The 15,055-nt window shown below is 42.9% G+C and overlaps 1 protein-coding gene across 2 annotated transcripts in view; it reads left to right on the top strand.

Annotated features, from left to right (window-relative positions):
• BRWD3 (bromodomain and WD repeat-containing protein) overlaps positions 1–15,055 on the top strand; it is a 70,702-nt gene that overhangs the window by 48,042 nt on the left and 7,605 nt on the right. Inside the window, exons 22-24 of one of the 2 annotated variants that reach the window (XM_045765362.2) lie at positions 2,681–2,929; positions 4,472–4,652; positions 4,886–4,964. In XM_045765362.2, coding sequence (XP_045621318.2) covers positions 2,681–2,929; positions 4,472–4,652; positions 4,886–4,964 — 509 coding nt within the window. Of the gene's footprint in view, positions 1–2,680; positions 2,930–4,471; positions 4,653–4,885; positions 5,217–15,055 lie in introns of both variants that reach the window. The other variant, XM_045765355.2, reaches the window with a different exon arrangement.

The raw sequence follows: 15,055 nt of genomic DNA, 5'->3' as shown, positions 1-15,055 counted from the left end.
ATTATGTAATAACAAATAAATAAGTTTCCTAAAATTAATGTGCACAGGCTGAAGTTTCCTTCAAAAATATTGTGAGTTTTTTTCCTCCTGGCGGCCTACGTAACGCGCTATAGCTGCCCCACCCCAAGTGGACCTGTCCAATACTGGTCAACCCATGTGCATCCGTCCCTCGTGTTATACACAGTGCTGCGCCATTAGTGAAATATTTTTTTAAATAACTTTTTTATTTTCATAGTAACTTTGAACATTTTTGGCCAAGATTGTCTGGTAGCAGCATCAATCGTTCTAGAGGTGTTAAGAGGAAGAAAGTTGTCCTAGCAATTAAAGACAAGTTACTGTTATACACCTCAACCAGTGCGGCGTCACAGTGCTGCTCCATTAGTGAAATATTTTTTTAAATAACTTTTTTATTTTCATAGTAACTTTGAACATTTTTGGCCAAGACTATGTCTGGTAGCAGCATCAATCATTCTGGAGGTGTTAAGAGGAAGAAGGTTGTCCTAGCAATTAAAGACAAGTTATGTGTTGTTCAACCAGTGAGGCGTCACAGGCAGCCAAATGCCTTCAACAAGTGAGGCGCCACAGGCAAGCCAAGCGCCTTTAACAAGTGATGCGCAAGCAAGCAAGCGCTTTCAACAAGTGAGGCGTCACAAGCAAGCCAAATGCCTTCAACAAGTGAGGATTCACAGGCAAGCCAAGCGACTTCAACAAGTGAGCCAAGCCAAGCGCCTTCAACAAGTGAGGCGCAAGCCAAGCGCCTTCAACAAGTGAGGCGTCACAGGCAAGCCAAGCGCCTTCAACAAATGAGGGCATGCAAGCGCTTCAACAAGTGAGGCACATGCAAGCGCCTTCAACAAGCGAGGCCTCACAGGCAACCCAAATGCCTTCAACCAGTGAGGTTTCAGCAGCTTGCAGTCAAAACTAACTTTGCTTAATGAACTGTACAGTAATTTTAAGTGTTAATTTTAGTGTTGTGTTAGTATAAGTTACGAAAATTGTTAAGAATTCTTAACTTCAAGATGTGTGGCATCAATCAAGAAGATGAACACCAACAAGGTAAGTTGAGGTTTCTAGTTGAATATTTAATAATTATATGTGGCAAGGCAATTCAAATTATGTTGTTTGTAGTATAAAAGTAGTTGGAAATTGTCACTTTTGGACTCGTAGGTGAAAAAGTACCATTATCCGAAAAATGTGATAATCCGGCTGGGGGTCCTTCCCATATAGTCCGGTTGATCGAGTGGAGACAGTAATTTCGTTCTAACTTCACATCCTCGGTGGAGGGTATGACTGTTCCAAGATGTAGAAGCCACAGCATAATCAGACGAGAAACAAAGGAGAAAAAAAAAGTCCAATTTTTTTTTTTACATTGATAGAAGTAACAGATATTGGCATAGGGCAATGTATTTATGATATATATAACAAAATACAGCATAATAACACTTATTATTATTTGTGTTATGTATTACTCAGCTATGCTATAAAGATACCAGCTGCATATCCACTTTGTGGACCCTCCTTATGAGCTCTAAAGCACTAGGAGGCTGTTTATAACAACATTTGATTGAAAAATTTTGATGCTTGTAAACTGTTTAATAAATGTAAACAAAACATGGACCTCTTTACAGAATCCCATGTAAAAGTTAGAAATTGTGTAGGACAAACTGGCAAACACCTTAACCAGGGATTAAAAGAACACAATTGCAACCAAGGACAAAATGCCTAATTTAACAGTAATATTCAAGGCTCCCTCCACTCTCTAGTTAGTTCCAGCACATACTGATATTGAAAATGTGTTAGATGTGCAGTGATGCAAAGTATAAGCCAAAACTATCACAAAATGCACAGATGTAAATTAGGCAAGAGTGAGACTGAGAGAGAGAGAGAGAGAGACCGAGACCCGAGGATTAGTGAGGATTATCTATGATGCTCCTAGTCAATCCAGTCTCATTCCACAACACCCACAAAAATATACAATTACTGATATTAGGAAAAATTAACCAATTTGTTATGCTTTACTATTTTGTATAAATTGAAGTGAAGGAATGTGTGTATTTAGTGGACTTAACTGGTGGTGGTGCTACTATGGCCATCAAAGCTGACTCGCTTGCCACCTGGCTACTAGCAGGTGTGGTGAAAATGTTACATCTAGGGGTGGTTTGATTGATTCTAGGCTTTCACTCAAGGTTGGGTAAGGTTGTGAGAGTTTCTGATGCACTTCATGTGGCAAGTCAAGCCCATCCTCCTATTAGGTAGTACTTAGTGATGATGCGGACCATCATACATGCATTGGTATAAAAGGCTTTTAGAAAGTAGAAATTGGTACTATTGAATTTGAAGATACCAGAAGAGTTTTTGTATTACAAAACGTACTGTCTGTACAGTATGATGGATTTGGCACTTTGCAGGTTCTCGTGCAGTGACAGGAGCTGCGACTGTAGTTGTTGGAACTACTGCAATTCATTAGTTCTTTGTAACTATTAATTACACAAATTTATAAAAAATTAATGTTTTAATAATAGTTAAAATACAAAGAAATTAATACACAGTTGTTACAAAAGTTAACAATAAGTGTATTCATATCATAACTTTTGTACTGTAATATGTAACAAGCGATTGTTCTTTAAATTGTAAATTTGTTTGGCATTAAATTAATAATTTACTTTGAAAATTGTGGCAGAGATGGAATGTGTGTTGACCCGACGCACATGTATCATGAGCTGCAGGCCAATTTTCACTCGCCCGACCACAGTGATGACGAAAATATGGAAGGAGTAGAGGAAGGCATGTCAAGAGGCCCTGGCAAAGGAGGCCACAGCAAGGGGCTCCGAGGCCGTAGCCAGGCTCTCTCTGATAATCGCACTTGGCAACACAGATGTAAAGATCTCCTTCGAAGTATTTTTGAGAGAGAGGATTCCATGCCTTTCAGGTAAGATAAATATATCACATAATTTGAAAATAAATGTTTCAAAGATAAGCCATTTGCAAGTTGTCATTAGATATTTCTGGAAAGGCTACTTTACAGTTTTGTGAGAATTTTTGTTTACTTTCATGTCTGCACTTTTGGTATTCACATGTATCTAGAGAACGCCATCAGGTGTCACTTGAAACTCAAAACGTATGTATGGTGGTACAAGGATAGTCCTTATTGTTATTGGGCCTTGGTGCAAGATTTAAGTCATTTTAATAAACCAGTTAATCAGAGGCCATAACTTGCTACCTTCATTGGTACTCTTCCTATAATCTAATGTCCCTTTCTTTCTCCTCTCCTCACCACTATTACCACTCCTACTAGCTCCACTACCAGCACAACCACAATTGCATATGAGTCACAATAACATGGCTGGAGACGTGATGACCATATCACACCAGAGAAAGGAAAAAATAAATGTTTCAATCCATCCTGGACCATTATCATGACTTGATGATGGTTCAGGAAGGACCAAAATGTAGTTAGTTCATTTTCCAGTGTGAGGTTTGGACTAAACCACCAATATTATTACTACTACGGCTTGTCACAAAAACCCACTACCCCACCACCAATATTATAACTAACTACCAGCACTATTACCAACACCGTAAGATGGAAGGCCAAGCTGGAATAAGTGGAAAGACACTAAATTTGATAAGGAAGTTCCAGATGGACAGGAAGCAAAGGCTTAATCATAGTAGATGTGTCAGAATAGAGGGAAGTAAAAAATGGGAGTAAAAGATGTTATTGTTAATTATTGCATTTTTACCAAAAAAAAATCTGGGGGAACCCCTTGTTGGCTCCCTGTAGCTATCTTGCCGAGATAGGGCTCATCTTCTAGATTCTCGTGGTTTAGCACTCTGTGCAGTCCACATGTGGGGGCGTTTCCAATGTACAGTACTCATGAATGATCTGTCTCGGTTCCGTGCCATCACTGCGAGAGCTTCCAGTAGCTTTGCGAGACGTTTGGTCACCTCGAGTAGGATCTCTTCACCTCGGCGGGAAACCGGCTTCCATCTTGTGGAGCATTGTTCCCCAATTGAGAGGCTGTCGTGGTAGATGCTTTTCAGCTGAATTAGTCGAGGTGGGGGTGCATTTACTTTTTTCCTGTGGTTCAGTTGTTGCTCTGAGTTTATTCTTGACGAGGATAATCCTTCTGGCTCCTTGTTGGCAGGCTCTTCTAGTCCAGTGTCTGAGCCCAAGCATTTATCCGTAGCTCCCTCTTGCAGAGAATTGGGCCAGTGACGTTCCTTACTGGTTCGACCTTCTCTGCAGTCTCTTCATGTTTGGACTTTATGATGCAGGTTTATCGCTATTTTTATGGCCTGTAGGTGGTTGGATTATTTGTTTCCCACCTGCGTTTGTCTTCCAGGCGGCAGTATGAAGTAGATTGGTGCTTTTTTACTGGAGAATTGGAGAAAAGCTACAGGGAGCCTGAGGTGCTGCACAGAAAGGAACTTTCGTTACACTCAGCTCGATATTTTTTAATTATTCTCACAGATATCCTGTTGACTTAGATCGGTATCCAGACTACAGCCAGGTTATTGATGTACCCATGGACTTGACGACAGTACGAGAGGAACTGTCTGCAAATGGATATGCTGCACCCCATGATTTCGCAAAGGATATGAGGCTAATATTCACTAATTCTAAAAATTATAACACAAATAAAAGATCCCGGGTAAGTTTGAATGTAATGATGGTTGGTTGTACAGTACGGTAATATATGGTATTTCAGTAATAAATTACTTCAAAAGCTTTGATAATATTAACTTTGGTTTCAATGGCTTAACTTTCAATACTCTAAATTCATTTTAAAATCATGTATGTGGTTGGAATATTTTAGTCACTCTTGACATAGCAGTATTGCATTGTCTTGATTGTGTTTATAATGTAATTACCCACTTATTTCAGATATACTCAATGACACTTCGTTTGGAGGCTTATTTTGAAGACCAGATAAAGTCCATTTTATCCTGTCACAAATTGCAAGGTAAGCGTAGTCCATCTAAAGCTAATCCTCGCAGCAACAAAGGAAAATTAGTTTCTTCTTGTAATAAAATGCCAAGTGGAAAATATTCTGCATCTCAGACTGGGCCAAGCTCTAGCAGAGTATCTCCAGCTCTTTCTACAGGAGGCAGTGGAGTCCTTCAGAAGAGACCTCCTCCAGCCACCTCACGCACTTCCACAGCAGCTGTGATAAGGAGAGGAACTCTCAGCAGGACTAGCAGCCCTCGCACAAAACGTACGTGAGGGTAACTAACCCCACGTGTGTCCAAAAATGTGCCGAGTGATCCTGGTGTTGGCTCTCTGGCTGTTGTCTTTAACGCTGCTGCACAACTAGCTTTTCTAGCTCTCACACCATTCGCAGGATGTAAAACACAATTTCAAATTTGCAAATATTGCAAAATTCAATAATTTGATCCGAATTGTACAAAATTAAAATATCGCCAACTGAGAGAGTGGGTGGTACAGTATTTTTCCCATTTTATGTGCAGATATTTTTCTTATTACTGCTCTTTTCTTATAAATCTAAATTTTTACTGAAGTTTGATATATGAACTGGCATACTATTATGCAACCCATCCTCCTGTTTAGATAGTCATTTTTGTAACTATATGGACTATCGTACATACATAGACATAATGAACAATTAGATAGTAGAATTTGGTACTACAGTATTCACTTTATGGACTCTGAAATAATAAAGCTAGAAACCGAAATAAAATATTCCTGGGCCTATTATAGCACATATATGTACAGTGGAACCTTGCTGTATTAGAATTTAATCTATTTCAAGAAGTGCATCATAACCCGAATATTCTCACATTGAATCAAATTTTCCCACAAGAAATAATGTAAATTGAATTAATCCATTCCACACCCCCAAAAATATTAACTTGAAAATACGTTTTATACAGAATACTAGTCACATTTTTTCTACATTTTACCTTCATTGAGAATTCTTGTTGGCCTATGACATCATACCCCTTGCGCATATTGTCTTCATGATTATTCTTAATCAATTTTTTTTTTTTTTTTTTGTCATCTTCACAACTATTTTCTTGGCTTGAACTTTACCACTGACTTTCTTGGGATCTATGGTCTGATATATAGTAAGAAGTTTTCTGTTCAGCAACAAATGGCACAAAAATGATGAAGTTCTTTATTGAGAATTCAAGCGTGGTTATCACTAGGTGGCATACATGGGTAACCTGATCGATCCTTGCCTGCATTCTGCAGAACCCATATGTGTGACCCATACAAGTATGACCAAGTGATTAATACGACAGAGCGAACATCGTACCCCAGGGCAAATTTTACTGTGAAATTGTCGTATACCAAAAAATTCGTACCCGGGGGCAATCATACAATGAGGTGCCACTGTAATATATTAGGCCTCAGATAGCATGTATTAGGCCTAGGAAGGTTAGGTCATGTTAAGTTTCCTTGGCAACATCAGTACAAAAATTTTCCTGGGTTGTCCAAATTCAGCAGTACTGATTTCTACTTTCTAATTGCCTTTTACGTCTATATATGTACGATGGTTCTCACCGTACTATTATAAGTGCTACCTAAACAGGAGGATGGGCTGTATTATGAATAACTTGCCACAATCACTCAGATGTATGCACAATTAGGTTCAAACAGTTTTATTAGCTGGGAACCTTGTAGAGGGAAAACAGCAAACGGTTTCAATCTTAAAAATGAATACAGAGAAAACCCCTCTACGTTATAGATCAGTAATTTTTTTTTCTCTCTGGGGCTCCCTGTTCGCTCCCTGGAGCAATTGGGCTAATATGCAATTCATTAGACCAGGCCATTAGTCATAGGAGTTCTGCCTACTGGGGACGACGAACCAGAACCTGGCCCCTCAGAGGTGCAGGGAGAAATGGCCCTGGACCCCCTTCCCCCTGTAGTTAGGGGTTTTCGTTATCTGCCTTCAACCGGGGTTAGGCACCCAGAATGGTAGGCATAACAAAACAGACGCCACATAGAAAGAAAATTGCAACCGAAAACCGAACAGAGGGGTAGAACTCCTTGCAATCCCAAGAAAACAAGCAAACATCACACCCCCACTGCCATGCCTCACCACTGCACAGCTCCCCTCCTCCAGGAGGGGAAGGGGGGAGGCCCGGACCCCCCCCACTCTGCACTGGCGACCCAGCCATTCCAGGGTAGTTGTCATCTCTGGCCTCCATTTCCTACAGTGTTTTGCCTTTGCGGTGTCCTCTGCTGTTCGTGGTGTGGTGGCCAGGTGTACCGAAGCTGCATGCACTTAGGGCAGCCTTCCGTAAGTTCCCTGTGAGTACTACCCATGTGTGTCAGTGTTATCTTCCCTGGTGCGTTCTGGACACCATTTCCGTAAGGGTTCTTGCTCTTCAGCATTTACCCTGCCCTTGGGGCCAGCTAGGGTTTCATGGCCCTGGTTTGGCCTTGGGTAATGAGTGGTATTGTTGCTGGTTGGGGCATCAAGGTGTTGCACAGACAGCTTACCAATGCAGCAGCCGGTTCCTGTTTCCTCTGTGGACGTTGTGCTTTTGTGGGATTTTTCTTTTCTTTTTGTTTGGTTTGCTTAATGAGGGTCTGCCTGGTGTGGCTATTGGACCATTTATAATAATTTGGTGGCCCTCTGCTAGGCACCCGTGATTGAACACATCGCAGGGGCTTCTGTGTTTTAATTCCCCAGTTGTTAGCTTGGGTCTAACCGGTTAGCAACACCTTGCCCAGGCTTTACTAGCAGTCAGCCTATGGGTCCTGGAAAACCCTGCTGGGCTCGGTGGATCAATGGATGCGTCTTAAGAGTTCCAGCTCGCCTTGTGAGAGTTTGAAGGTTGCTGTGTGCCCTTGTCTCAGGGTGACAGTCACTGCTTCTGCCTCCGTCATGCTGCCTGTTGGGTCAACAGCACCTTTGACCCAGAGTTTTGCGAGTCGTTCTCTGCATGTTCTCCAGTTTACCTATTCTGATAATATTGATATTCGGATACAGGCGGCATCCACGTTGCATGTTAGGTTTAGGTTGCTGCAATGCCCTATGTTGGTCGCCCACCCAGAGGCCCGAGGCTGCCCTGTTTCAGTTATAGGGACCCAGACTTGGGGGGCGTTAGTCATGTTGACTTTGGTTTAGTCTGCACACTCTGGTCTTTCTCCTGTTGTTCTCCCTGGTCACCCCCAGGAAGGTGACCCCTTCCCTCTCCCTTTCCGGCTCTCCAAACGTCTGAAGGTTTCGGAGTCAGAGTTGGGCTTAGTTGGTATCGAGACTGGCAGCTTCAGGGGCTGTTCCCAACCCATTCGAGTTGGGGACAGAGTCATTTGAGCCCCTTTATTTTCTGCCTTTTCTTTTCAGTAGTGCCATGGGTTTTTCCATGTTTATCCCCAACGGTCCTCCGTAGGGCCTAGTCCATTTCGTTACCCCGGCGAACGAGTTGAAGATTTTTATCAGCGGTCCCACGTAGGGCCATGGGTTTTTTCCATATTTTACCCAACGGTCCCTCGTAGTCTCCTAATATTTTCATTCATTTTTCATAATTCATAATTTTCCAACTGTTATATTAAAAGGTTTGCTCCTAGGCCCCAGCCATTTTGTTTCAAGGGGATTAAAAGGTCCCTCGTAGTCATACATGTTTTTCGTTACCCCAGTGACCCATGCACAGGCATCGCTAATGGTCAATGACGTCATCAGCTAGAGTAGATAAGAGTAGAGGGTATGGAGAACGGCTCTGCCCTAGGTCCTGACTTGGGGAGGGGGGGATCCCGGGGCTGGAAAGGGGTTGACTTGGGGGCTTGGTCCCCCTTTGACCTGGCTTGGGTGTTAGTGCCCTCTTTGCAGAGTTTTGTTGCAGAGGGGGAGGGGGTTTTCTTGCCCCCCCCCCCTTCCCTGTATGATTTGGGGTCGGCTCCTCCCCGGGTTTCAGTTCCAGTTGCCCTTGGGTTCCTCGGCTTTTTCCTTCCGGAAGTTTTCTGCTTCTCGGATCTCACCTAAGGAGGGTCGGGAGGCACTTGCTGCGTACCTCCTGCGAGAACTGCATTCTGCCTCTGTCATCAATCTGTCCTCGTTTGAGTTCGGCTCTTCTTCCCGGTATTAGGTGCATTTGGAAGTTCTGGGGTCTTCCTGGCTGGCAGACTGCCCATTCTTTTTGTTGGGGGCAGGGCATGGGGGCGCCACATCCAGATATGTGGTGCCCTTCCCCGACTGCAGAGCCATCACGGTGGATGCCTTTTGACACCACTGGTCGAGGTGGGGTTACCTATACTGTACCTCTTTCCCCCGGTCCAGCTGTTGCTTTGGGTTCTGGCTCTTAAGGAGTCTTACCGTGGGAAAGTCGTCCTAGTGGTCCCTTGGTGGCCGGCCCATCCTTGGTTTCAAGCACTGCTTGCTTTGTCAGAACCTGGGCCATTTTCCGTGGCTCTGCCCCTTTTAGCAGATCAGACGAGTCTGGTACATGGCTGGTTCGGTCTACTACTCGGCTCTTTGCATCTGGTCTATTTGATGCGGGTGTATCACCACTTGTATGGTGATCAGGTGGTTTGTTGGTGGTATCCCACCTGCGAAGTTCGTCTCGGCGACAGTATGAAGTTTCCTTGCGTTCTTTTTGCCATTTTCTCTCTCCGTCTTCTATTTAGGATTGGGTCGTTTTGTCTTGGTTTTTGCAGGACCGTCATTTGATGCCCAATACTGATGCTTCTTATTGTGAACCGCTGGCGGAGCCGCTCCGCCAGCGGTGGTTTGGGGTGGATGTCACTTCAGCTCCGTTTTGCATGCTTTATTTCACCTCCGACCTGCTCATGCGTTGCCCGGGCTGTCCTGGTCCTTTGACCGGGTGCTTTTTTTCTCTCTCCTCATTGGTTTGTGGTGGCCCCTTCGGTTCTAGATTGTTTTTCCAAAGCTCTGTTTTTGTTTGGATTGGCCTCAGAGGGTCGGGTTAGTGAGCTTCATGCTCTCTGACTCAGGGGTTTCTGCTTTTTTGGTTTTGGTGGTCGGCTTGTTCGTTTGCAACAGTCTTCTTCTTTTTTTGTGAAGAACGAGATGGTGGCCTTCCGGAGGGGTCCTTGAGTCATTGATGCTTAGTTTATCAGGCCCGGGGGTGCATCATGTTGTCTGGTGGTGGCTCAGACACAGCATCATGTGTTGTGTCCAGATCAACCAAGTTTCCCCTCCTTCCCTTGTTCCCTGTTCCAGGACTCGGGTTTCCGAGGTCGTCCAGTCTAGCCAGCCCGCGGTCTACCCTCGTGCCCATCACGTTCGTAAGTTTGCTCCTTTGGCTGCCATGTTTGGCAGTATGTCTTGGGATGACATTCGAGCACGGGGATTTTGGAGGTCAAACAGGGTCCTGGCTGTCCGTTATCTGGTCAGTATTTCTGGTCCCGGTCATTCGTGTGTGGCTTTGGGTCGCAGGTTGCAGCCAGTTGTCTTGACTTCGAGTTGATGTGCGCATGGCAGCCGCCTCCCGGATAAGTCCCTCTTTTACTTGTCTTTGGTTAGGTAGCTCCAGGGAGCCAGTTGGGCTCCTCACAGAAACCAGCGTTGAATGTAATGAAACGCCATTTTCTGGGTGAGCCCCAGAGGCTCCCTGTCGCCCCTCTCTCTCTCTGGTCGGCGGTTCTGTTTTCTATTGCTCGGATTTCGAATTGAAGGTGAGAGTAACTGGTGTGGTCCGGGGCTCCACATCCCGGGGAGGGGAGGGCTGCGTGAGGGGGTCCCATCCCATCTACATCACCTAGAAATGAAGTGGCTGCAAATTTACCATAAAAACATAAAAAATAGGGTGTAACTATTTTATGCTTGCTTTTAATACTAAGTAAAGACCCAGATGTGCAGAATAATGTATTTTATGACGGTGGAAATGAATGCTCCTTGGTTATAATAATACTGCTAAACAAAGCAGTCATAGTCTTGGTCAAGAGGTACAAAATGACGTATAAAACAAGTTAATTTGTAAAAGTGTCATTCACAGAGCCAAATATGTTGTAGGGTGAACCACACCAGATCATCCCTACTAGAAATAATGAGGCTAAGCTATAAGATCACTTTAAGGAAACTCAATCTCTCGACCTGAAAGGAGAGAATGTATAGAAGAAATATCAAGATACCGAGAACTGTAGACAAGGCAAACATGAGCAACCTACTTATCTTAAGAGGAGGTCGGAGAAAACATAGACTTCAGTTGAATGTGCAGTCATGGAATTATAAGGAAATTTTCATATCTTGTTAAAGTTATCAGCAAGTGGAATGCATTGTAGCAAGAAAAGGTTGCTAAAGCCATTTTCCTCTAACATCAAAAGCATAAATGACTCGGAACTTGGATGTTAAGAGATCAAGAAGCATGCCTCGCACAATGGCTAGGAGGCAGGGCATAAAGATCTACATCTGTTTCTATTTTTTTTTAATATTTTGATAAAAATATTATATTTGAGAAAAATTGGTATGTTAAAATATATAATATACCTTCCTGTGTATTATGGCTTAATTTTATAATACAGAAAGTTAATTCTACAGCAAGCATTTCCACTTATCACATGTATCTACACACATGTATCTCCAGACACTGGGGTAATATTATTTCTAAAACAAATAATATTTAAGTGTTAAAAATCTTCCTGCTGATGGGAATTTTTCATTTGCATCATGAATCTATACAATATAAAAAATCTGGCAAATAAGAAATTATTAAATTTCTATGTATGTTGTATTACATCCTGCTTACTTGCTTTAATAACCTAAAGATATTTTTGTTTTGTTTTTCATGTTCTTTTGTATATACACTACTGTGCTCCATATCTAGTACATGTATATAACCAAGGCTCAAATTATCAGTGGGGTGGGAATTCTAATTCTCTCTGAACAAAAAATTAATAATGCTACAGCTTTAGAGTTTAAGTGTTGGAAGAGTAGAATTTCACATTATACCTTCCCCCACCACATCATGAGTTTAGGAGAGCCAGTTTCTCTCTACATGTTCATTATATATTTAATAACTTGGCACAAGATTTCCCCACATTTGGTTGTGTTAATTAGTGAGCCCCCAATAAAAACAAATGTTTTCCTTGCATCTGAAACTGTACAATTGCTGTATTCTGTAATCTTGCAAGAGTTTCAAGCAAAACATGCTGCTGTGTATTTAAACCTTGATCCCTCCCGTTTCCCACCCAAGAGATCTGCGTCATTACAACCCTGCACACTTGAAATTTGCTTCATTTTAATACCATCCATAGGAGATCTTGCTTTTTTTTTTTTACCTCTCTTCCTCATACAAGATGTTTTATTTCAACCACTGTTATAATTGTTTAATTTGAGCCCTGTATATAAATGTTGGATTAATTTTACCATTAGCCATTGCTATTGATATCTCACGTGCTTGATTTCTGGTTGAAAATGATGCACGAGAATCCCTTTTCAAATATTGTACTGTTAATAATGCACATATTTACCCACCTGTTAAAAATGCTTGATCATTCAGGTTTGTACAAGTACTGTGTACTCACCCATTTCCTTAGTTAATGTAAACTTTTTTTTTTTTTTTAATCTTTAACTCACATATTTTGTGTTTCTCCATGGTGTGCCTACTTGTACCTGAACACACTCATTTCAATTTTCAAATTAATTAGGTATTCATGGTATAGATATCCTATATTTTTTCTGTGCCAATCTACTTGTATCTCTTGGTTGCTCTATAATATTAGGGTCTTGAGACCATACCTGGTTGATGGTGTTCTGGGAGTTCTTCTACTCCGAGGCCAGGCTTGACTTGAGTGTGTTTGGTCCACTAGGCTGTTGCTTGCAGCGTCCCGCAGGCCCACATACCCACCGCAGCCCAGTTTGTCCGGCACTCCTTGGAGGAAACTATCTAGTTTCCTCTTGAAGATGTCCATGGTTGTTCCGGCAATGCAGTATTTCTTATGCTCGCTGGGAGTATGTTGAACAACCGTGGACCTCTGATGTTTACACAGTTCTCTCTAATTGCGCCTATGGCACCCCTGCTCTTCACTGGTTCTATTCTGCATTTTCTTCCATATCGTTCACTCCAGTATGTTATGTTGTTATTTTACTCTGCAGATTTGGGACCTGGCCCCCCAGTATTTTCCATATGTATATTATTTGATATCTCTCCCGTTGTCTTCTGACGAGTACATTCGGAGAGTTTTGAGACGATCCCAATAATTTTTTGGTGCGATCAGCACCTTCTTGGCCTAATGGAAACCAGGACCACAATCTTGTGCCCTCAGATGTGAGGGGGTGCATGATGGTATCAAAAATTGACCCACAACCAAAGTAAACTATTCCAGGCCACAGGTGTCGCAAATGAATGTTCTACAAGGAAAAAATATAAAGGGAGATAAGGTAAAGGATAATTGGCAACAGGAAATCCACTTGTGACCTAGGTATCCCAGCTGCCACCAGATGTTAACACTTTCGCCCGGGCATGACGCAGCATTGCGTCATCCGTTTACTATCGGTAATTCCGGGGATGACGCAGCATTGCGTCATCCACTTTAATAGCAGTCTCCGTGGTGTAGTGGTAAGACACTCGCCTGGCGTTCCGCGAGCGCTATGTCATGGGTTCGTATCCTGGCCGGGGAGGATTTACTGGGCGCAATTCCTTAACTGTAGCCTCTGTTTAACGCAACAGTAAAATGTGTACTTGGATGAAAAAACGATTCTTCGCGGCAGGGGATCGTATTCCAGGGACCATAGGATTAAGGACTTGCCCGAAACGCTACGCGTACTAGTGGCTGTACAAGAATGTAACAACTCTTGTATATATCTCAAAAAAAAAAAAAAAAAAAAAAAAAAAATAATCGCCAAAAATCTGGTTTTTATCCAATTTTTGGGGACTGGTTTTAAAATGCGCGCCGATGTCTTCCCATTTTCTTTGTTGAGCCTCGTGGCCCTCAGGCGGCTTGGCACACGCCGTGGGGCCCATTGTTTTCGCTCCACTGTTGTGACCAATGTCGCCTCCCCTTGCATCTCAAACGTGTGAACATTTCGGCTATTTTCCGTGGCTATATTTCTTACTGCGGCTTTAGAAACTATCTACGCTTACTCCACGATGGATAGTGATCATGAACAAGGCCCTTCCAGGAAGAAAATTGCGAAAGAAAGGCTTGAAAAGGGCGGGAATTGGGAGTGTAGCTGGAAGGCATCTGAGCGCTCACTCGCGGCTAACGAGTGGCCCGTCTTCAACTCGTCGGCGGTTGGAGCGTGACCAGGTTTTTTATTTTATATGATAATGTTCCTCTAGAGAATTCTATTGTGAACCAACTGAGACCAAAATGAAAGACCTAGGACAAAAATTGAGGTGACCAGAGTGAAAATAGTGAAAACATTTTATCGCGTTTGCGCTCTCCTGGTTAACTCGTTCGCACTTTCTCTGTTTGCTGCGGGTAATTAGCCGGGCTTTTGGAGTTTATATGCATTTAGTGCTGTAGAGAATTCTATTGCGAACACAATGATACCAAATTTAATCTCGTAGGACGAGAATTAAGGTGACAAAATTGAAGAGAGTATACACTTTTCAGAATTTACGCGCGCTCCCGTGACACCCTGGGTCCCAAATCGCACTGTTGAGGGGTGGCGCGCGGGGTACGCCAAAGTGTTAACACAGGGTCCAAGCCAGCCATCCTCCTGTATAATATGTTTGGGTCCCTCCTCTGGGTTGACATCTTGAGTTACCCACTTTGAGTAGCATGTACTCGTCTGTCATGCATGGTCCTGACTCGTGCCAATATTGAGCATTGACTCTTGGATCCCGCCTTTCTAGCTGCCAGTTGTTTATAGCAATGACTCTTGTCCCATTTCCCCATCATATTTAGTTTTAAAATTATGAATAGAGTTTGCTTCCACAATCAGCTCCTTAACACTTTGCCCAACCCGGCGCGCGTCGCCCAGCACACCGCAAGGTGGTCCGAGCAATTCGCATCAGCGTGCACCTGCACTAAAATGTGTATACAGCACTCTTTTTCAATTTTCTCACCTCAATTTTTATGCTACGTTGTTCATTTTGGTATAAAATTGTTTGCAATAGAATTCCCTACAGGGATATATGTATATAAGGTAAAATGGTCCAGCGCCACATGCAGCACACC

The sequence above is a fragment of the Procambarus clarkii genome, chromosome 14 (assembly GCF_040958095.1).
Source record: "Procambarus clarkii isolate CNS0578487 chromosome 14, FALCON_Pclarkii_2.0, whole genome shotgun sequence".
In the NCBI taxonomy this organism is placed as follows: Eukaryota; Metazoa; Arthropoda; class Malacostraca; order Decapoda; family Cambaridae; genus Procambarus; species Procambarus clarkii.
Note: the sequence above shows the minus strand (reverse complement) of the source record. Positions and strands in the feature narration are given on the sequence as shown.